General features: G+C 46.7%; 1 protein-coding gene across 14 annotated transcripts in view; it reads left to right on the top strand.

The window, feature by feature from the left end:
• Nucleotides 1-23875, top strand: part of CACNA1B (calcium voltage-gated channel subunit alpha1 B) — a 302614-nt gene that overhangs the window by 256012 nt on the left and 22727 nt on the right. For all 14 annotated transcript variants that reach the window (XM_084494378.1, XM_084494376.1, XM_084494371.1 and 11 more), the window contains 6 exons: nucleotides 7644-7760; nucleotides 9475-9540; nucleotides 10166-10257; nucleotides 11655-11805; nucleotides 15288-15415; nucleotides 22069-22165. In XM_084494378.1, coding sequence (XP_084350504.1) covers nucleotides 7644-7760; nucleotides 9475-9540; nucleotides 10166-10257; nucleotides 11655-11805; nucleotides 15288-15415; nucleotides 22069-22165 — 651 coding nt within the window. The remainder of the gene's footprint in view (nucleotides 1-7643; nucleotides 7761-9474; nucleotides 9541-10165; nucleotides 10258-11654; nucleotides 11806-15287; nucleotides 15416-22068; nucleotides 22166-23875) is intronic.

Raw genomic sequence — 23875 nt, 5'->3', positions numbered from 1 at the left:
TATGGCATTTCTCTGATCTCCCTCCAGCCTGTGCCTGCTTGCAGCAGCACACTCACACACACCGGATGGCTTTTGCAGCCACTGGTGTATTATTTTTAAGCTTCCTGCATCCATCTCTGAGCCTCCAGACGGGGTGATGGGCTGAGAGTTCAAGCACATCGTGCGCATCGTGCCAAAGAGGCGTTAGGAAGTAGCTTACTTGGCTTAAAGGTGATGCATTGACTCACTGCTTCACTACTCAAGGGAGAATTTGCAGCAGTGCCCCAGCGACTGCGTTCATACCACAACTGTTAACGGCAGAAAATAATTGCAGCTTGCAGACTGTCACAGGGCATTTGCTTCATCCAGAGCCTCGTGGTGTGGGTTGTCTTGTAGCAGGCTCTGCACTGCCAGTGCAACCCCCCGTCCCCTCTGAGGTCTGAGGACACTTTATGGCACCTTGTGTGGAAGATAATCAGAAGGGTGCCATGCTGCTCTGGTCCTGTTTTGTTGGGTCCACAGGAGGTGGCAGGGTGCGCTACCCTGACCCATGGCACATTGGGGTCCCAGAGCTGCCTGGGAACCACCAGCACTGTTTCACTGTTTGGGAAGTGGAACAATAGGTTTATATTTTCAACCACCTTTGTGGTATAGGCTGCTATTTTAAATCAGGGTTGTGCCTAAGTCACTTTAACACTTCTGCAATTTAGAACCAATCACAAATAAAAGTGCTGAAGATGTCTGCAGGCAGCCCAGGCCATGCAGAGCACCAGGGCTGAGGCAAGGACCGGTGGGCAGGCATTTGTTTGTTTGCAGGCATCATGCCCCATCTTTACCCATGTATTTACTGACTCTGCCCAACTGCTTTTTGCCCTTCACATTCCAGGTAGGGGAGAAAGGTAACCGAGGGTGGACATCTGCTCTGCACAAAATGCCGTAGCCATGCTTAGCCTCGCTTTGGGCTCGGTGCACGAGCTGGGGAGCAGCAGCTCTCTGCACCGTGTGACTGTGCTGAGCGTAACCAAAGAGATCAGGTCTTTGCCCCCAGTGACCCAGAGCCGTGTCCCCACCGCAGGATGCCCTCTTCTCTCTTTGTCTTCCTCTGCTCCAAGCTGCTCGCAGCTGCTGGGCAGCCGTGCAGGAACCTGGGGGGCAGTTGGCCCTGCCCCGTGTGTTCACCCCCTTGTTGCCCATTTATACAGGAAAGTTTCTCAGGCAGAGAGAAGCCCAGGTGATGGTGCAATGTTGATGCTACCATTTGTGGGCACCCATCCCCAAAACAAACTGTGAAACCCTCCTGTGGTGGCAGGACGCTTTCTGGGGATGCATCAGAGATTGGTTTGGGTTGGAAGAGGCCTTTAAAGATCACGTAGTCCAACCCCCTGCTATGGGCAGGGACATATTTTGCTTGGTTTTGAGGTCAGGCTAGCAAATAGTTGCAGGAGCACTGGTTTTCTGCATGACTAACTTACGGTTTTCCAACTGTGAGTGTCCTCCAAGGTAACTGAGTCTGCTCACCTGGGCGGTCTCATCTTGAGAGTCTCGGCTTCCACCAGCCTTGCTGCATCGGTACTTTGAACCACTGAAAAGTAAAGATAAAAGGAAAAGAAATGTATTGATTAATTGCTTTATTTTAATTTGGTAGTCATGTCATATGTAATTTATTTTGTGAATGCAGTGGAATATACATATTTTTTTATTTCCTTAGGCAAAAACATGCATGTCAGTTTTTTTACCCTCTTGGTAATTGGAGTAAAATAGTAAAACAGGTGGCACGAAGGAGAAGCTGTCCTTGTTCCTCCGGCCAGCCTCAGGAGGCCGAATGGGTGTATGGCAAACTGACATCTATTTCTGTGCCTGGAAATACAAAAAAAAAAAACATCCTGAAAAGTGTTTGTGAATTGTCTCCCAATTTGCATTACAAAAAGAAATGCAAATAACAACTGCACTGTCTGTGTTACCTTTAGGATCTCAGAACCTGTTTTGGTTTGAAGCATTCTTTAATTTATATAATTATCATAAAAATAACACCCCCAAAAGCCCAACAGTTCTTTTCCAGTGAAATTTTCAGAGTTTCCTTTTTTGCTTGTCCTGATTACTCATTTTCTCTTTTGTTTCCTGTTTTGTTCTTTATTTTCCTTATCTACCTGCTGAATCACGCCATCCAATCAACATACAATGCGAAAACCATGTCTCCGTCTGTATGTTGTGCACCTGCTGCTCAAAAAAATAAATTTGTAAATAATCTTGCAAATATCCATCCATGAAAACATCACATATAGGACACGGTTGGTTTCATTGAATTTAAACAATTATTTAAATTCTCTGCTTTTATTTTCTCTCGTTTTTCTTTAATTTAATTTGTTTTGATGAGATTTCCGATTGCACTGGTGAAAAAGCCTCACTGCAGCGTGCCTCAAAACTGGCTTCTGTTCTGCATCTTCTTCCCCTTGGCTAATTGGTGACGTGAGGCAAATGCAGTTACCAATAGCCTGTTCTCCGCTGTTTGTTACACCCGACACTGATAAAGGGGAGACTGACACTTGCTTTATTTTCGTGGAAAATTGAATGAGAATAAGAAGGAAGGATGCTTCTGGATGACCTGGATGGGAAAGCCTTCCTTTTGTAAGTGGTGGCACCAAATTCAAGTCTCAGATACTGTTTTGTTTTCCTTTTACAATGAGATGTGTTGATGTTTCTGGAGAGGGAAGCAGAACATTTAGTAGGACTGTCTTCGTATTTCAAGCCAATGGTACTTGTAAGGAAAAAAAAAAAAAAAAAGCCATTATGGACTTGCTTCCCTCAAATCAAAAGAGAAATCATAGGAAAGATTCTTTTTATTAAACTTTGAAAACTCTGGCATACCAAGATATGGAAGTATTTTGCCACCACAAGTGGACCCAGAGTCCCTGGATGCAAAAGCAAATTCCTCAAGTAAAATGCAGAAGTCACAGTATGAATAGGGCTCAGAAGAACTGGGAACCAGATTCCAATATGAATTTGAATGCCTAATTCCAAAAGTGTCTTTGGAAACATCAATCTTTGGAAATCAAAAATGAAGCAAAAAAGGATGAATAAGGAAAAATGTAATCAAAAAAGATTCCATTTTAATTATCCTGGCTATGACTAATAATAACACGAATGAGACCATGAGCTTATCAAAAAACACTCGGTCACCTGACAAAAGCTCTGGGATCTGTTCTAATTTAATGTCTGGACTTTCTGTTGCACAGTTGCTGTTCAGAAACAAATCAATGTGAGGCTTCATGACAGCCTGCACATACTCATGACAGCCTGCACATACTCATGACAGCCTGCACATGCTCACCTAACGGTGGCTCCAGGAGGAAACTTTTTGATAGGAAACAGTGAAGAAGGAAAGGAGGCTGTGTAAGTTAGAGGTTTGCTCCATGTGGTCTGAGCAGCGAGTCCTCTGCGAGTGCTGCAGTGGCTGGAACCACGGCGGTGTGTGGGAGCTGGGGGATGTCTTTGGGTGATTTGTCTTGGGGCAGCCTGGGCTCAGGCAGCATGAAGAAGTGCTCTGGCATCAACTGCTCGTGTGAGTAGTGGAAAAATGAGCTTATCTTCATTTGCCCAAATTTTGGCCTTGTTGCTGTTAAAGTTTTGCAGGTTAAAGGTTTCAATGTTCGTCTGGTGATTGTTAGGGTTGTGGTCTCTGTGGCCATCTGCCCAGGTCCAGGCTCCTTCCATCGCTTGGTGCCCAAGGCCCATGAGTTAGATCTTGAGGGCACCAAGCTCCCTTGCTGCTTCTGCTGATGGGAGCCACCAGTGACTGCAACAGAAGGACCAAAGTTAAAAGGTGATGGGGAATGGGGTGAGATCTCAGCGTCACAGACCTATAAAACCATCTTTCCAGTCTTCCTGGCTTTGGATGAAAGGATGTGTTAGAGCTGTAATGGTAGAGTTGCAGGCAGGCGTGGCAAAAATACTCAGCCTCTGAAAATCAGGAAGGGATTTCTCCAGGCTTCAAAGGAAGCCAGGACCCTATGCAAGATTCAGTGGCTCTTCTGCAATACTGGCAGTGTCACAGATGTCTAAACCGGAGCACAACTACCCATCAAAGGTAGTTCATGTGCTTAAATACCTTTTCCTCAGTGGTAGTTCCTTAGCAGCATAGACTAATTCTTGCCAGAAGAACTGTCAAAGTGCCCTCAGTGCTCCTGTTCTTGGCTTGGTCGGACCCCTCTGCCCATGCCTCTACGGTGGCTTTGCAACTTCAGGCATGCCAAAGACAGAAAGCTGAAGTTCCGAGATGTTGAGTTGTTTTGAATTTTGCAAATGGGCACCCATAAGAGGTAAGGTGAGCAGCCCAGCTCCTGCTGGGGTTCTTGTTTTGTGGCAGTGTTGGGTAACCTCCTTTGCTAATCCTCCAGAGCACATCCAGCTGTGCCATGGAAAGCTCGTGGGCCCATTTCAGGTTTTAAAGTCCAGAACACTGAGTCTACTGAGTCTTCATGCTTTGCTGCTGGCGTGCAGAGCAGAGCTTATTTGGCATCTCTGCGGTCAGTGGGCACAGCTCCTGTGCTTGGAAGGAAACCTCTGCTGTTGTAGATACAGGAGGAGGATATCTAGGGCTGTATGCCCTATCCATCATGGATTTTCTGCTTTTTTCTATGAAAAACATCCTGAGAAAAGTGTAAAGAGCAGGCTGTCCATGGCTGGACAGCAGGCAAGGACAATTCTTTCTTTATGATGTCTCTTCTCCCCCTTCCCTCCTCCCCTGTGCTTTTACTGAGCTCTGGGGACGTGTTGCATGGAACCCCATGGGGTCTGTGGGCAGCAGGGTGCCCTCAGCACCAGACCCCAGCCACCTCCCCTTTCAGGGAAATAGTGACAAGGCAGAGAGAAATGCCTCTCAGTTTGCCAGTCCTCAGGTGGACCACAAAACCATAAAGCAACGGTGCCTCTTGTGAGCACCTGGCAGCCTTTTCAGCATCTGTGCAACAGAAAAACAAACAAAACCCTGGAAACAAAGACCCCGATGATCCGGAAGACGACCATGTGCATGTCACATACTACAGGGGTAGCTAGAAGGAAGGAGAATCAATGCAAAATGCTGCCATACACGAGAAATATTGCAACGTGGAGTTTCCCCTTTAACTGCATGCAATGCTGATACCTGCCTGGAGAGCTGCGTGGCCAAAGGAGGGGTTTTCTATGCGGTGTGCCAAGGGTTACACACACCCAGCCCTCTCACCCGTCACAAGCGTGTGTGATTTTGCCTCCCGACGAACGGTGCAGAGAACGGTCCTTTGTGGGCTCTGTGCACGCGGATGATGCTGGATTTTCCTGGGTTGCGAGGAATTCCCCACAGAGCTGGGGCTTCTGCTGCCCTTTAGGAAATGGCAGTGGATAAGCCAAAAAAAGGATGGGTTGGGACTGGGAGAGAAAACAAACAAACAAAAAGAAAACTATTTGCCCATCCAAATCCCAAGGAGTGGAAATTTGCAACCAAGCACAGTTTTGAAGCCCCCACTCATCCTGCACGCACACCACGATCCTATAGAAAGCCCCAAGCTGCACAGGGCCAGCCTGTGCGAAGTGCGACTTTGCAGCTAGCACAGACCAAATCAGACGTGAAGCATTGTGCTAACTCTGGTTATGAGATTATAGCAAAAGCTGAACAAAAGGAAGGTTTTGCTGCTAAGCTGTATTAACATGGAAGAGGCAGGTAAGGCAGGCTCCCACACAGAGACCTGGATCCTGCAGATGCTCCTGCATGCATGCTCTTTGGAGGAGCCTTAGGCTTGTGCATGGGGAGATCTGGCTCGAGTGATGCTCTGAAGGCAATAATTTGCCTGATTTGTAGTGGTGCAATGAGCAGGGTCATATAAGGGCCAATCCAGCTCCTACAGGGGCATTCCCGTGATTACAACGGGCTCTGGGTTAAACCTTTGCCCTGGGCTGGATCCAGCCCTGCTGCTCGCCGGGTGCAGCTGCCCAGGCGGGAGGACCTGGAGCAGGCGGCCGGTGGCTCTCCAGCTCTCCAGCCATGCTCAGGCTCTGTCCCCTGGCTCTTGTACAGCCCTTACCTGCTAAGGTGAGTTCAGCCAGTGAAGGGAAGATAACCAATGTGAAAAATAAAACAGAATTGTTGCTCAGAGACAGGTGTTGGATATTTAGTACCTATTGCACTGACCTTGACCAACCCAGGGGAATCCTTGCTTGTGGTTTGCCTGCCAGAGCTGCTTTTTGTTGCTGACTTGAATGAGCTCGGTGTTGTCTGCTCTTTCATGGAACATACCTATGCTTTTCTCTTTTCTCTTTATTTGAGGATTGAGTCTGATATACGGTCTGTGCCTAACTCTGAGCTGCTTGCGTTTTTAACATGAGAGAAACCAAGTGCATGCCTGAGACTGATTTCTTGAACTCTTTGATGGGATTGGTGGAATGCGATGCTAATGGCCCAAAAACTGAGCTGGCATTTAAAGGAATGAATAGATCCAACAAGCCCCCCAAATTCAGCATGAGCTCTGTAGCCAAATGAGCAAGAAATGTGGGTCACGTTAATATGACTGGGTGTCTTCTGGTAAAACGATAATACAAGAGAAAGACTGTTTCTGCTCATCTTTACCAACACGAGCTCCTTACGATTGTATTTTCCCCTCCACTGCTTGACAGTTTGAAGCGGGCCGTTTTCTCTCTTTAGCTAACTCAGTCAAACAAGTGGCTGTGACCAGAGAGTCACAAATAAGTGAATTGGAATAGGTACAGAACGGGGGGATATTTTTCGTCTCCTTAAAACAGGAGGGCAAGAGGGATCTGGCTTTTGCATGTTTTGTTTTGGAAAGAACCCTCTCTAGATTAGCTCATTGGGGCAAGCAACCTCCTTCCCATAAAGGAAAGAAAAAAAAAAACAGGCTGTGGGGTGGGGAGAATCACACAAAACAAATGGAAATCAGAACCTGTCTCTAGAAGTTATTTGGTCCACCTGTGAAAGCATACTTAGTAATAATTAAAAACAAAAACAAACAAACAAAAAAACCCAGCAGGTTCCTAAGGCATCCACCTGCTGAACACTCGACCTCCCCCACCGATTTGCTGCCAGTGATCCATCTCCCAAAGTCTTGCTGGTGCCATTTCTCCTTGACAAGCCTGTCCAGTCACAAGCTGTATACAAATACTTAAAATCTTCAGGTTAGAAAACATCCTTATTTTATCAAGGATGTTTTAATCTTCCCTGGACAATGCCTTCCTTTGTTATAGCAGAGGCTACATATGCAGACTGTTAAAACCGTCTTGGCTTAAGATCAGTTCATTGCAGAAAGCAAGCAGACCAAGACTTGAAAACAACCTTGTTCTTTATAAAAATGATAACATGGCACCATTACCTCTCCCTGAGTCTTTAGGGGAGAAAATCTGCCTTACTCAAAGCAAACAAGACCTCCATGGACAGCGTGGAAGGGCCATTTCCTTTTCTATCATTGACCCAGGAGTAGAGGGGAGGGCTCTTGTGGAGAGGGATTTTCTCATACTTGCTGCATGTGGAGTGATCTGCACTGACGAATGTTTCTTTTGGAAGGTTTTCTGGTGGCCGATTTGCTGCTTAGATCGTGAAGCTGGTAATTTTAATTTCTTTTTTGCGGGCTGTGGTTTCTCATCGCGTTAATTTCTGAAGGACACAAAACCTTTACTTTCCACAGGACAACTTCATCAACCTCAGCTTCCTACGGCTCTTCAGGGCAGCCAGACTTATCAAGCTCCTCCGCCAGGGTTACACTATCCGCATCTTGCTCTGGACGTTTGTGCAGTCCTTTAAGGTGAGAGTTGGGCCGCGGGGAGGCAGGGAAGGGACATGGGGAAACGCTTTGCACTTCTGCAGCATCAGCCACTGACCATCAAAGAGCTTGCCAAAGGAACGGCCACGCTGCAGCTCCACCATGCAATGGCAGTAACGCTTATTTTGCACCAACATCAGCTGATTTGCACTGAGCAGCCTCTGAATGCTGCAGGTGCTGAGCTTTTTGGAGTATGAGTCTGAAAGCACCCAGAATAAGTTCATAACACTCAGGTTGCCCTAGAAACCATGACAAAATCCTTAGGGCAAAGTATCAAGATTCAGGTATTAGCAAAAAGAGAAGACAGTCTGATTAGTGAGGGCCTTCATGCCTGCAGCAAGTGCAAGGTTTAGGTTTAAAACTTACCTCACTTTTCTGCAGGTTAAGAGACATAGTCAATTAGTAAAAGTGTGTTAACGTGTTAACCCAGAATAGTTTGTTTGTGTATATAAGTCCTGGTAGAATTTAACAGAGGAGAAACCCAACCATCAAGCAACTAATGGGAAAGGACTGGGGGGCATGCCTTAAAGGACACAAGCAATGAGATTCATTAGGCCATGTTTTTCTTGAGGACAGAGAGAGAAAACAGTGCTGCTGCTCTCACCTTGTAACTAATGAGGTTTGCTGCAGCCAAGAGAGCCTCTCCCAGAGGCTGAGAGGTGGGGTCTGGGATGTGTCCACCCAGGGGGGCATCCTTGGACTGCGTAGTCTTGGTCAGACCTGAGAGAGGGGGCTCAGTCAGGGCTTGGTTTCTGAGTGGTGTGGGCAGCTGCCAGGTTGTTAACACATTGGCAGTGATGCCAATCTGAAACGTGCTGTTCCAGGTGTGCCTTGCACAAACAAACCACATGTGGCATAGGCTGCTGCCTTGCTCTGTCCCCCCACAAAAGTAGGGGGACACGAACCTGATGTGTCCCAAAGGCAGGGCTGCAGCACAGGCACCCAGTCTGGTGGGTGTTGGGCTGACAGGGACACAACTGTGTCTGTGGCAGGATCTGTCTGTCTGTCCTCTGTCCACCGTCTGAGCTGAGCTCTCATCCCTGTGCAGAGGTGCCCAGCAGAGGTCCTTGGCTGCAGGCTGCATAACCCCTCTCCTGTCCCCATGGTCAGGGCTTCTCAGCTTTTCAGCTATTGCTAATTAAGAGGCATTAATTACTCCTTCATTTAGCCTGAGTGCAAAGTAGCTATTACTCCCAGCTTGTGCAATATAATTATGTTGTATTGCTCACTGATTTCTCATGAAAACTCAGAATCTTTTTTGCCCTCTTGGGGTGCAGACTGTGCCTAATTCAGAGCAGAAGCTTGCTCCTTGAATATATATTTTTTCTTGTACTAAATTTATAGCAAGGTCATTAAAAATTAAGGTTTGTCTCTCCAATTATGCATAGGAAGCACTAGTGCCTGCCAGTAGCCACAGTGCCTGCTGCAGAGCTTCTTATTGTGTGTTCCCTTGTTACTGCTTGTCTGCCTGCAAGGATACCTACAGAGCTCTTGGAAAACCCAGGCTGGTTTGTAATTGATAAATGCTTGGTTCTGGGACTGTGGCTGCTGAAAGCTGCCAGGATTGCCCCTCTTCTCTTCCCAGCTTCTTCACCTAAAGGACAAACACCACAGAACATAATGCTGCCAGGAATTAAATACTACCAGCTAAAGCATGTGTTTGCTGTCATTAATACCTTCTTCTCCGTTCCCACAGGCCTTGCCTTATGTGTGTCTCCTCATTGCAATGCTCTTCTTCATCTATGCCATTATTGGCATGCAGGTAAAATTTTGGTTCTGATACTGACCGTAAGTAGCCTGGTTTTGTCCCGCAGGGTTGGGGTGGGTTACTGCCTCTGCAGCAGCATCGATACCTGCCTTAGGAGGAGGCACAAAAGCTCTTCGTGCCTGGTGTCAGGTTAACTACAAGTGCAAAAAAGGGCCACCTTTTCCTACCCTTACTGCCAGGTGTCGTGTTGAACCTGCTGCTAATATTTGTGGGTGTACAAGGGGAGAGCTCACAGACCAAGTCTGGGCTGCAGGCACCTGGTGCTGGGCCCTGCCTGTGGGTGAGAGCAGGGGACACGGATGCAGCCACTGAGCTGCTCAGGCTGAGAAGAGGTGAGAAAACTTTCTTGGCTTGGGCTGGAGCTGAACAGCAACATTGGAAAGGTCTTCTTGAAGATGAAGCACGTTATCCTGATTTTTTCCACCATTTGATTTCCACAACACAATTCTACCTCCCTGCTCAGCACTGAAACCATTCAAGCTATTCAGATCTCTCAAACCAGGGCAAATTCTTTTCCTGTTGCTGCTTCTAACTCCACCTCGCCACCTTTGCTGACCACTCCTATGTGAATCTACATGAAGCTGTATTTGCCCTGTAACACTTCTGCTCTCCGTGGCAGGTATTTGGAAACATTGCGCTGGATGACGAGACCTCCATCAATCGGCACAATAATTTCCGTACCTTCCTGCAAGCCTTGATGCTTCTGTTCAGGTAAGTATACAAAATATTTGCATACAAAATATTTGTATGCAAGCAGTAAATAAATCTTTGTTTTCCCATATGCTGGGAGTTGGGCACGCAGCATTTGAAGTAAAGCACTCAGTCCTGCTTCCTCATCCTTAATGCTAAGGGTTTGCCCTTAGATAGATCAGATACAACACACCAGCATCTCCAGAAATGAAATTAGTCCCCTCCAGCTCAGAATAGTCACTTGAAACAAAACTCTAAATTTCCATAAGGCCAGATAATTCTTCAACCTCTGATTCCTCTCCGGAGCCACACAGTGGGAGAGAGCAGGTGGAGGCAGCAGGACCGTGACGGGGAGCAGGTTTCTGCACGAGGGAACAGGGCTTAAGGACGAAATGCCACTGGTACAATCTGCTGTATAATCCAGTGGCCTGGGAGCCGTTTCAGTCTGCACTGAGCACTAAGTCATCCCAGGCACCAGGACCCCAGGGTCTTTGCCCAGCGCTGCTGCTTGTTGGAATTTGTCGTCTTTGAAAGTGGGGCCAAATTCTGGGTGTTTGTGAGGTTTCTGGGGGAGCTGAAGTCTCAATATGAGAATGAACAGCTTTGCACCCACTCTGCGTGATTGTAAGTAATGCTGCAATGGGTTGGGCTTTTCATAGAGCTGTAGGACAGCCCTAAAAGCACCTCTGAGTGGGGTGCAGAAACAGTGGGAGAAAATCTGAGGTTCTGTGAAAAGCCAGAGTAAGCAAACATAGGGATCCCTCAGCCTCTGATCCATGCATGCACATTGCAGGGGTTGGTTTATTTTGAGGGCAGACCCTCTGGGCCTGCCAAGGTTTTCCTTTTGGCTATATTTTGCCACACAATAGAGAGTAAATGTTAGGATTTGCTTAGGGTTCACCTACCTGTCACTTCAGCTCTCACACCCAAAATGAGGGGGAGAAGGGAAAGGAGGGAGAAAACCCAGGAGATTGTCATGAAACCTGGACCCAAAGCCTTGTGACCAAGCAGGCCAATGCAGTATTTCTGCATCTCCTGACAAGAGCAATGGAGAATTCAAGTGGAGGGTCCTGGCTTCATTTCCCAGCATCTCCACTGGGTTTGCCACCAGAGCTAGGACAGAGATGTTAGGTGCTCCAAAAGAACACAATATAATCTGTGTTTATTCCCGTTTCTGCTTTGTTCTTGACTTATTGAACTCCATCTGGCTTTATTCTCCATAAACTGAGCATAGCCTATCTGAGCCTGTTTGATTCCTTTTGCCTCCCCATAACAGAGGGAAACATTTTCCTTTCTTTTGTTGGCTGCTGAGACTCCTAAGGCAAATATATTTCTCACCACCTGGACACAACCTTCCTCCTAATTACCTCAGTTAATTGGGCAGGGATGAGCTCACCCCCCTGCTTGCCCTCCCACAGGAGCGCCACAGGGGAGGCCTGGCACGAGATCATGCTGTCGTGCCTGAGCAACCGGGCCTGCGACCCACTCTCCGGCCTCACCAAGAACGAGTGCGGCAGCGACTTTGCCTATTTCTACTTCGTGTCCTTCATCTTCCTCTGCTCCTTCCTGGTAAGTCAGTCCCCATCGCTCCCAAAAGGCGGGTGCTGGGGTGGTTCCTGCCAGGCCCTCCCCACCCCCTTGTTTCCCCTTCGCCCTGGCTGGGATTTGTACAACGTTACGAGCCCGCTTTGCTAAAACCCATTTATCATCCTGGTGATAAAATCCCTTTAATCCCCAAAGAGACCATTTAGTCATTAGTTTAAAGGGAAGGGTTTTATCTTTCTTCCCATGGGGGGTCTAATATTTGGAATTAAGCATTAATCTGTTTTGTCTTGATTTGTAACGTGGCCCTTTGAAGAAGGAGATGGGAGGGCAGGGAGAGAATGGCCGAGATAACATTGGTGCAGAAGTGCTTGTAGCAGGCAGCCGGGAGCATCACGCTTGTTAGATGGTGTGTTTTGTTTTCTTTGACAAATAAATGCATTTTCTTCTGAGATGGTGTCAGGAAAGCTTTAGACATGAAAGTACGTGGAGCTGATGTGCTTGATGCATGCCCATGGCCATCGTACGGGGCTGAGTCTAAGCTTTTAATACGTGCCAGTGTCTTTATAATCACTTGTGTGCATAAAAACCTCTCTGCTCTCAGGGCTTGGTTCTTCCCTACACTGCTGGGACAGAGAGATGGAAAACCAGGGACAGGGACCCAATTAAACTTCAAGCAGCAAGAGATAAAAATCACAGCTCTGAAATGTCCCAAAAAGCTACATATCAAGCCTACTTTCAGTTCCATGGCTTGATTTTTTAAAATATAAGATTTGATGTTTTGTGCAGCTAATCCCTGCTATCATCTGAAACCTTTAACCAGGAAAAAGAGGTACATGTGGCAGTTTGATGCCATACATAGATAGAGCAGCTTCAGTGGCCCCTACTGAGTTCCTTTGTCCAGCTGCTGCTGCCCCTTTGACATCCTGGGGATTATTTCTTCTGCATATATTAAAAAATGTGGAGCCCTGAAAGCTCATGCAAAGTTAATGCTCCATTTACAGATCCCTTCAGCACTCTGTACTTTAAATCCTAAATCCTTTCTTGTACAAATCCTTCTCTAACATCAGACATTCTCGTTGGTATTTTCAAGCACATCATTGTTCCTAAAGCCTTTTCTTTAAAAAAAGAAAAAAAATAAAAATAATAACAAATAAATTAAAAAAAAAAATGTCCCCCAGCTCACCCTTCCTGGCTGACATCCTGGAAATGCAGTAGCAGGCGTGGAGGCTGGGGCACACGTGTGTAAACCACGGCTTTGCATGAGCTTTGCCTCCGAGCCGGTGCTCCCAGCACACCCAGTGAAACCACAGCCTGGGTCTGCTGGCAGGGTGAGGGGGGAGCCCCCACAAGAGCAGGGGGGGTGGCCAGGGCTGGAACTCATTTCTTAACATGCGCTCAGCACTTCATTGCAAGGAAGCCTCTGGGTCCCCACAGGCAATTAAAGAATTACAGAGCCACAGCCCGGCCGGGAGGGAACGTTTTAATGGTTTGCTGGGTGGTTTTACACCGTGGGTTTGGGGGAAATTGGGTAATGTGTTTGTTTTGCAATGTTGTTTCTGGCTCTTTGTAGATGGCCAGCCTGACATCATTTTCCTCCTGTAAATTTACACACTAGGAAAATATAAAATGAAATTAAAAAATACAGAAACTATAGAAACAGCTTTATGTAAGTAAGGGAAAACTGCCCTGAGCCACGGCCAGAGCTGGGATCAGTGCAAGGGGCTTGGGATCAAGGGACAAACTCACCAAAGTTACTTTGCCTCTCGATGTTCTGGGGGTACCGTGATAAGTGTGGGGTTCCTGCAGCTTTGCCCATGTTATAGCAGTCCTGAGAGCTTTGACATCTTCAGAAACACCCTGAATACCTTCAGCATGCCCAACTGGCTGTGTGTGTTTGTGGGAGGGAGCCAAGCAGGCGCTGCCAGACTGGGTCCTGGTACAGCAACACCTCATGTGAGCAAACACTGCTGATGTGTTTGTGGTGCTTCCAGTCTTTGAGAAGCTTATTCAGAGACAGTTTGGACTGCTCTGGGTTGTTGTACAGGCGATTCATTAAGGACTCTGCTTGTAGGCACCAGTGGATCACGTCCCAGAAGGACTCTGTGCACTGCGTGTTCACCAAAGTTAGGGCCTCTCCCTCCAGACTGCTCAGGAATATGACTTCTAAACATCACAAGCCCCAGATCTCCACTGTCTGATTTGCTTTTAATGGCTGGCAGATGCTGATCAGCTGGGGACATCCACGTTCTGCTTGGCTTTGCTGCTTCGTGGCCGTGGTGCAGAGCAGCAGCTCAGCCTCCCTACAAGAGACAGAAGGACAGAAGCCTTCCTCGTGCCCCTCAGGTCTTTTTCTGGCACAGGAGCATCTGTTCCCACCTGCCCTCCTGGTCTTCCATTCTGCCAGCTGCAGCTTGATCTTCTCCCATTGAAATCCTTGGGTTTCTTCCATTAACTTTAACGAGAGGAGACTTAATAAACCAAAAAGCCTTTGCAGAGAACAGCCATTAGGGAGAGGAGCTTTTTATGTGTCCTGCCCCTTGTCTTTCAGGGGATCTTTGAAGGTGTGAATTGTTATGAGCTTAAAATAGGATGTTCAGGCTGAAGAATGGCTTTTCTTCTAGCCGTTTTATCTTGATTTGCCTTGCTATGAAAGTTCTGGAAGAGCTGGCACGATCCAGTCAGTGAAGCAGCAGCTCATGGGCCAGCCTGTGCTGGTGTGAAGGGGCAGCCCCAGGCAGTCCGTGGTCATGCTGGAGAACCTCACCAGTGACAGAGATGGTGACAAACTCTCCAAGCCGTGCAAACCTGCCTCGTACCACAGAACTGGAACTGCCTTGGAGAGGACAGGGAAGGAGGAGGTGGCAGCAGGTCCCTGGGCACCCAGATCTGGGTTTGCCAGGTTCATTCCCTGGGGTGCAGCTGCTGCTTGGTCTTTTTGAGGTAGTCAGAAGCACCCCATGGTGCTGCCCTGGGCAGAGTTGTTTTGTGTGGTTTGGGCCATTATTTGGTAAGAAGTAGCCCTGCTCTGAGAATGGGAAAATCAAGCACCTCGCTTTGCAGTTGTAAAAAGAAAAAAGTTTGCCCATCAGCATATCCTCACGGTATTTTTTTCTCTATATGTTAAAATCCACATGGTTTCAGAAGTTCTCTGCTCAATATCCTGTAAGCCTTCATCTTTCTGGCCTAAGGCCATGGTGGGTTTCAGGTGGGGCCAGGGGCTGATATTCCTGGCAAACACCTCAGTGGACTCCAGGGTTGTGCCTTCACCATCTGCCTGCAGTACTTGGCTCCTGCAGGGATTTTGAAACAGCAGCAAGGAGGACAGGGCTGTGCTACTCTCCTGAGAGCAAAAAGCAGTTTCTGTATGGAGCTATGGACAATTCCTGCTCCTAAAAATTGGTCACAGTGTAGAAACCTCACATCCTGCTAAGGAAATGTTAACCCTTTTACTTTCCTACCTTTTTTATTTTTTCCTCCCTAATTCCATCATTGCTTCCTCTCTGCAGATGTTGAACCTATTTGTGGCTGTGATTATGGACAACTTTGAATACCTGACAAGAGACTCCTCCATCCTTGGGCCCCATCATTTGGATGAGTTTGTTCGTGTCTGGGCTGAATATGACCCAGCTGCCTGGTATGTATGCTGTTACGCTTGCATGTGGAGGAAGGATATACATTGTGTGTAGGTATCAGATGTGCACACACACAGACTTCTAAATGTGAGCACAGCTCCAGAAGGAATAAAAACTCCAGAGCTTTAAGTAATGTTGGAGGAGAATACTCCAAGTTCAATTCACCATGTATTGGAGATGAATGAAACTGATGTCATTACAAGGGAGTTTCCTTTCAGTAGATATGAGACAGACAAAAACAACTCAAAAAAGACAAACACAACCAGCACCACTGCATGTGTGCACACAGCCAAAAAATAATATGGTAACTTCAAGTCATCTTGGCTAAAAAGCCAAGCAGAAAAAATGTTTAACGTTTCCAGAAGCAGCTTTGATTGTCTTTGGTTCCTGCATCCCAGTGAGAAGATAAAATTATACTGAATCTCTTGCCATTGGCAGCACTTTTGATAACTTGTGAAGCTAAGTCTTGCTACTCCTTGCTTAGACAGCATTCCTGTCTTAGCTGAGAACTGCCTGACCAGCTTCACAAATCCTGTGCAGAGCACTGATGTTGCACTCCAAAAAAGAGAATTCAAGATTTCACAATGATGTCTCCTTAAAAGGAGTTGATCTGCTCCACAGCTTGGTCTCTACGTTAAGTGTTCTGGCCCAGAATTCATCCTTTCCTTGCATGCACCTGTGAGGCAGCAGGGAGTGATGCAATGATCCTTAACATAGGATAGCTTGCTGAAAATGTGTTTTTTAAGCAGACATTTCTCATCAAATCTTGTGTTTTGATCTTGGAAGCCTCCTTCTAATGACATCATCATTGTAGAGGGGATATTTTTTTCTTATAAATAATATTTTAGCTTTTGGGTTTGCAGTTGAAATCTAAGACACGTGCACTAATAAGAAGAAAATGCCGTTAGCCTGACTTTGGAAGCGTGTCAGTTCTCAGTCAGCCACCGATAAAGTGTTCCTGATATGTGAGCATGTTAAAGGAGAAAATGCTTTTCTCACAACCCGACAGTGAGGTATTTGGTTTTAATGTTTGTCTTTGCTTTTCCTGTTCAAAGACAATCACAGGGAAAGCTGCACCTCTACTCTGGTAGCACAGCCCCAGAGGAGGTGCTTTGGGCAGCGATAGACCCAAGAGCTACCACTACAGCATTTTAAGGGATTCAAAATATACGGAAACAGCTTTGACTAGCAATCATTTCCAGAGCAAAACTGATGTCAACATGCTCCTTTTCTCCCTTGCCCAGAGTAAGCCACTGCACAACAGTCCTGGTGACTTATTTTCATCTTTAGATGCTTTTAGATACAGATCACAGGAATTTCTGTAATATTCTGCAGCTTGGGCGTTTGCCTGCTGGGAGGCTTTTTTTTCCAAGCCCTGCTAATTTTGTTTCCGCCATCATCCCCATGAGTTACTCGGCAGTGAGTTCCTCTGTATTTGCAATGAAGCTGCCTCCAGCTCCTCCAACATTTCCACCTTTTCTTGTTGTTTCCCTTCAGCAGAGACAGATGCAGAAAGAGGTTGTATAATCAGGATCTAAAAACTCCCTGCTAGGATGCAATTAAGCTGCTTTAAAATCTCACTTAAATTGATTTAGGCTATCTTTAAATGTAAACCTACTCCAGAAAGACTGCATTTCTCTGAACTGTGTGCAATTTTAACTATCTCAGAGCTATCTATACCACGAGCCTGCATATATATGGCACATATACGAGCAGCTCCTAATCTCTAAGCAGATTTCCGTTACCACGTGCTTTATACTACAGACACATCCTTTGTGGGTACTTGGCAGGCAGTAAATAGCTATTTTTGTTTTTCAAATCCAATCCTATCTCTTACCACTAGAAAATCTCAATGAGACTGAGAACTTCGGAGCACCCTTTGTCTCCTTAAAACATAATCTGGGCTCTGATTAGCATCTGTGGGAGAAGTCACACACCTGTGAGGGAAAAAATGAATACCTCTGTGGTTTTTTTTAATGTTTATGTGTTCAGGAGCTTTCCACCCAAGAAAGTTTAAAGATTTTTTTACTCTGAGTGCAGAGGTTGGATTTTGTGAAGCACTTGGGGCAAACCATTCACTTCTGGAGCTGTTAATACAAAATACAGCAAATACTAAGATTCTAATTCTATTTTTCTCTAACCTTGTTTCTGTTTTGCTCTGGTGTGAAGCTATTGATGTTGGCAGAGTAACAAGGGGCCAAAGTGCAAACCAAGGGACAGCCAAGACGTGATACTCAAGGCTGGGTCCCAAAACATGTGCACGTTCCGGATTTTCCATGTGTGAATAGTTCCACTGAAATCATTTATGTTTTCACAAGTGGGACTAACACTTCTGCAATTTAAAAGTAATCTGAAATTCATTCATACTTTAAGGCCAGAACGGATTTTTTGATCATTTGGGCTGAACTTCTGTGAAGCTCTGGACATTACATTTCCCAGTAGTTATCTGAGGATTGAGATTAATCCCGGTGCCCAAGGCTGAGCTCCCAGCAGGACAAAGCACCCAGTTGTGATCTGAAGACACAGGGCTGTAGAGAACCTGTTTTTTAGTTGGTCAAACTCACTGAAAGAAAACATCCATCTCATTGGTCGTTTTCCATGTCAGTCATTTCTTTACCACATTTTGGCTCCCAGTACATGTATATGTAGCATAATGGGAAATATCCACCAGGGTACAATTTGCACAACATGAGACTCCCAGGCAGCACCAGGCTGTGTTGCAATCCTTCAGTTTCATGCCCTCTCGCAAAGTGTCCTCCTTGGTAGTCCCACACAAAAAGAAATGACGGTGCTTGTCCACTTTGAGTCCTTCGATGAAAGATGCACCTGAGGAAAAATACAAGTGTCGTTCTGCTTTTGTTATGGTGGTAGTATTTTCAACACAAGCTTATTGTGTGTGTATTTACATACCTCTTTCTGATGCTTTTCTTATAACCACCCTTGTTTTTCTTTCAACCTCCGATTTTATCTAAAATTTTCTGGGGAATAATATTCAACAAGAATTAAAAAAAAAAAAAAGCAGCTAGCAGCTGTTGTAAACGCATGTAATGTTCAGGAGAGGTAAGTGTGGTAAAACTGTTGGATTTAGAGGTGGCAGAAGCCTCAGGCATCACAGAAAAGGAGAGAGAGCGAGAGAACAAACACACAGGGAGTTGGTCCAGGGCTGCAAGTTAACCAGGATAATGCTGAATTGAAGGATGAACTAGCAAATAAAATTGGATTTAAGTCTACCTTTATTTTTAAGGACATATAAAGTGAGAATTTTGTCTCTTGTACCCCCTTTCCCATGCACACGCTTTAGTGATACTAGAAATGTCGGTTTGTCCATCGTCATCGCATCGCCACGAGGGACAGCCAAGGAGGGCTCCCATCGACTCTCAGAGAAGGCAGGGAAATGCTCGTTTGTATTTTCCACATGCTGATTTTGCAAAACCGTTCTAAATTTTTGGTATACCACTTGACTTGACTCAGTTAAGCCAATATACTTTTTATAACTATGATTAGGCCTGCAGCCAAGACTTGTGCAGTCCCATTTGATCTGTTTCTAAATTAATAGTTTTGACTTGATTGTGAAGGTTTTGAATAGACCTTAATTTTTCACGTCCAAAAAAGCAGTAATATTGAAGGAGCTATTCCAAAATATTCCAGCCTTCTTTATACAACATACCAAAATAAACACAGCGAAGCCAAATCATCTCATTTTTCTTCAGAGGTCGCTTTGAAGTTCAGCACAGCTCTTTCTGTACAAGATTTGGTTACTCGCAGTAGATTAAGAAATCTAATCCCACTGTTAAATTGGCTGAAAATATTGTTGTGAGTTAATGAGACTGAACATGAAGCGTCCGATTTCGCCTCCTGGTGAGGAAAGCTCCATTTTCCCAGCACCGGTGGCCCTGCGAAGCCCCTTGAGATGCAGTTGCTGGCCCTCCAGCAAACTGCTTGCTGTCCACGCAGCAAAGTATGGCCCTGCTGGGGCTGTGCAGGTAATAACGGTGGGAGGTGGAGGTTCCTAAGCTCTTTTGAACCAGCTCATTTGAATCCCCGTAATAATCCAGTAATTAGGCCATTTGTGTGCTGTGGGCTCTGGTTTCTCTGCGCTGCTGCCGTGCTGGGGCGGTGCGTAGGTGTCTGTAGGCAGATGCTCAGGCACAGGGAAATAAAACACAGTGACAAAGGTAACTAAATGCAAGGGATGGGAAGTCTGCTGAATGACTCTGATGGTTTTCACAGAAGAAAATGTGCATACATGGCTTTTGTTGAGCCACTGGAAGTTCTCTCTCTCTCTCTCAGTCTGTGTTAAAGTGCCTCTTTCTCTGCAAACCCAGTTGCTACCAGACTAACCTTGCTTTTTCAGCACACCTTGTCCTTCCAGCCTCTTCTGTTTGGAAGCAGGAAGGCTGATGCCCCGTGGTTTGTGCTCTCGTAACATCTGATGTTTTCTTTCCAGTTGCCGGATTCATTATAAGGATATGTACAATTTGTTACGTGTAATTGCTCCACCCCTGGGCTTAGGAAAGAAGTGCCCTCATAGGGTGGCATACAAGGTTTGCAACTTCAGAGACTCCCTCCAGCATTCTCAGTTTTGGTTTTGTTTCTTTTTTTTTTTTTTTTTAACCCCCAAGTGCAAATGCAAGTGGTATAGAACAGAAACCATAATGTAACCGCCCCACTGCCTGACCAAGGAATGATTGATGGACTGCCTCCTCGCTCCTCCACGCATCTCACCTGTCCCCGTCCCCGTCCCTGTCCCTGTCCCTGTCCCCATCCCCTCCCACACCCAGCTGGCTGGGACCAGGCAGCCTTATGAGACAGCAAACCCTTGACCTGCACCTCGCAGGTCTGGGTGGGAAGTACTGGGGAAAAGCAGTACAGCTTTTTTTGCTTTGTATACACACTGGAGAGAAAAGTTATCCCAAGATTTCTAGGGAGCAGCAAGTCCAATTTTGGGGGTGTCCAGGCAGGGGCAGATGAAGGGAGAGCTTTGAGCCTACCCCACTGCAGCAGCCAGAGGCTGCCCTGGCAGCAACACAAGTGAATTAAGCTACTGTAGGCATACCGGGAAACCTCTGGCCCAGGAAAGGAGTCCCCACCTTGGGAGCAAAAGGAGGAATCGAGGACAGGTCTTGCCAAGACGTCAGCATTGGCAGGCACTGGATGCCAGTGAGGTCCCAGGACAGGAGGGATTTCCTTGTTGCCAGTGCACAAGGAGCAGAAGGGATGCAGGAGGAAGCAGCCAGCGAGGAGCCTGCCCTGGCTCTTCTCGAGCACTCCAGCCCAGGTAATTCCCTCACCTTACAGGGAAATAAGGGTTAACTTGCATTGCAGAGGAGGCATGGGGCCTCTGCCAGGAACAGGGGCAGAAGAAGGAGGCCAGGGGGAAGTCTGTAATTGGCTGTAATTACAATTTGTGTCCCTCATCAGCCTTCAAATTAGCTCTGGGCTCTAAAGCCTGGGAGGTATGCTGAGGGCATTAGGTACTAAGGGCAGGAATAGACGGTGCTGGCTGGGTAAGTTCTCTTGTCCACCCCCTTCTGCACCGATGCTTTCTGCAGGGTTTGGGCAGTGCCTGCTCCTGCAGCTGCCCTGCTCGAGGAAAGGGTTTCAGGAGTGCTTAGGTCTTGGTTTTCCTCCTGCTACAGTGGAAATGGCAATTTTTCCTGCCTTTCCAAGTTTTCAATATTGATTAAACAAAATGAGATTCCCACAGGCATGTTCCCAGTTAGAAAAAGGAGAAGCAGGAACATTCCTTGCTGTGTCTGCCTCCCGTGCTTTTCAGGGCAGGATTTCAGTTGCCAGCAGCATGCACTGAAGGGAGATGTCATCCTTAAGGGATGGATCTTAGGACCTGTGCCCAAATCTCTGCAATTCCCAGCTCCCTCGGGCACACAGGGCAGCCACTCAAACCTCACTGGTGGAGAAAGGCAGTGGACATCACCTTGAGGAAAGAGAGGCTCGTCAAAAGAAAGGCAGAAACAAACCCCCTTTCTTCCACTGTCCTACAGATTGAGTGCTGCGTTGGGATTTTGCCAGCCCCAAATTCAGGCTGTTTGGGGTTCTGTGGAATTGCTCCCTTGGCTTGGAGTCAGAGCAGCCCCAGTCTGTGTCTCTGAGCAGATTAGGATTTTTTGCTTTGCTGTTAGCCCATAAGCTAACCCCCAAACCAAACTCTCCGTTCGCTGAGGGAAAGCTGAGCGTTTTCTCTAAGCCCCCTGTCCCATAACTCTGCCTACCAGCTCTCCCCGGCATGGTGACCACGACCTCTCGGACTGGTTTGGGGGAGCAGTAAGCAGCCCTTCCACCCCCAAAAGAGCCCCCCAAACCCTCCCCATGCCTCTCTCCCGGACAAGACCTCAATCATTCCCGGCCGCTGCCTCAGGGGCCGTGGCAGTTCCCCATGGAGACGCTGGGCGCCGAACCGCAGGAACGGGAGCGGAGAGCCTCTCCACTTACCCACCTCTTTACTTTGGTTCTGTTTTCCTGAGAAGCCTGATTAACCAGATATCTGTTCTCTTGTCTGCTTCCCCTTTTCTCTCTCTCCTCCTCATTTCCCCGCTGTGTTGCCCTTTCCCTTCCCCACCTCCCCTTTTTCCCCCCACCCCGGTCTGCTTTGATTTCCGTCTCCTTTTGCTTTTGCCTCTCTCCCTCTGACTCCAAGCGGGCGCATCAGTTACACAGACATGTATGAGATGCTGAGACACATGTCCCCACCTCTAGGCCTTGGAAAGAAATGCCCTGCTCGCGTTGCCTATAAGGTAGACCACCCCAGCAGCTCCTGCCAACCCACCAGCTTTTTGTGCCGTGGCTGCAGCGGGTGCCGGGTTTCTGTGACATTGGTGTGGTTGTCCTGGGCTCTTCCTAGCGCTCTATCTGCTTCCTGAGCAGCCTGGATTTTGGATCTGCTGCTTTTTTTTTTTTTTTTTTTGTAACCATTTTTTTGGTCTTTGAAAAGATGGCACGTCGGTTTGTCTTTCTTACTGTGTCTCTGCTATCTCTCTCAGTGTTTCTCTCTCTCTCATTCTGCTTCCATTTAGGCTACGCTGGGGAGGGAGGATGCTAACGAGCAAATTACCCTGCCACTACAATTCCCATTTGTCTTCTTACCACTTCTGACTACCCGCTCTCACTAGTCCTTCAGTATTATGGTGCTTTTCCCCCCCACTAAATTAGATTGGCGTAATTAGAGTAGGCAGTGCTGTAGGAGTTAGCAAGCTATTAAGCAGAGGCAATGCCAGAAGGGCTCCTTAAATACCCTCGTGAAAGAAATTATTTTAATGCAAAACATTTAAGACGGTAAGATGAAGAAATCACTCAAACTGACTGTTGATTCTGAAAACTTTTTAATTGAACCACAAAAAAAAAGCATTATATCCGAAAGGCTGCTAGCTGCTGCCTTGATGAACACAGTGGAAGCTCAGGCAGACAGAGCCGAAATCACAGAGCAGGTCCAGAAAAGCCGTGCTGCTCTCCTGGCAGCTCCCACTTGGGCATCTGCAGGGGCAACGCTTTGGGATCTTTGAACACTGAACCTCACTGCTTCAGAGGGAGAAGTCTGTCACAGGCACTTAGAATTTGGGTAATTCAGCATCCATCAAACTGAACAGGATATTTTTTATTGTCTTTTGGGTCTGATTTTTTTTGCTGTTGACCTCATTTTGGCTGCCACCAAGCCCAACTTCTGCACCTCGCGGTGCTTGGTGCAGTGGATCCAGACCACAACGTCCCTCCCCATGGTACTTTTTTTTTTTTTTTTTTTTTTTTATGAGCCCATATGAAAGCAAGATTTTTGTAAAGAGACTTAAACTAAACCCAAAGCTCAGCCTGCCTTTGTGTGGAACAAATAGCAGCAAGAAGAGACTCAGAAATGACATCCTGTAAGATCCTTCCTCAGCATAGCAGGATTTAAAAAAGTAAACACAACCTTAAAATTAGCCAGTTAGATATCTTTTCTGTATTTGTTTTGTTGTGTTTCTGGACACTATGGTAGCTGCTTTGAAGAAGCATCTCTGCTAGGAGCAATTCGTGCTCACCTTACCACGAATGCCCTCAAGAAACCGAGTCCCAGCTCTTAGGTATTTCAGACAGATGGACAGCTAGACAAACACTTCTGCAGAGCTACTAATCATGCACACAAACCCAAAGCTTTTGAAGTAATCAAAGGCTCCTTTTAGCATCTCTGAGTCTCCATTGACTGAGCATGGAGCCAGTCACTGCTGGGAGCAGGCTGTAGATGCTTGCAGCTGGGCAGCCAGGTCGGTGCTGTGGTCACACACGTGTGCCACAAGCATCCAGCTGTCCCGTTGTCTTTCCCCCAGTCTTGTGCAATTAAAAAGGAAAAGAGGGAAAAAGGGAATACCAAAGAAATATATATTTAAAGAAGCATTTTAAACAGGACTGATTTCCATAGTGAGGTGTCTCCATGCCCCTGTGTGATGTTCTCAGTTGCTGCAGCTGATTTTGCAGGG

The sequence above is a fragment of the Aythya ferina genome (genome assembly GCF_964211825.1).
Source record: "Aythya ferina genome assembly, chromosome: 20".
Classification (NCBI taxonomy): Eukaryota; Metazoa; Chordata; class Aves; order Anseriformes; family Anatidae; genus Aythya; species Aythya ferina.
The sequence above is the reverse complement of the archived record's forward strand: the minus strand, read 5'-3'. Positions and strand labels throughout refer to the sequence as shown.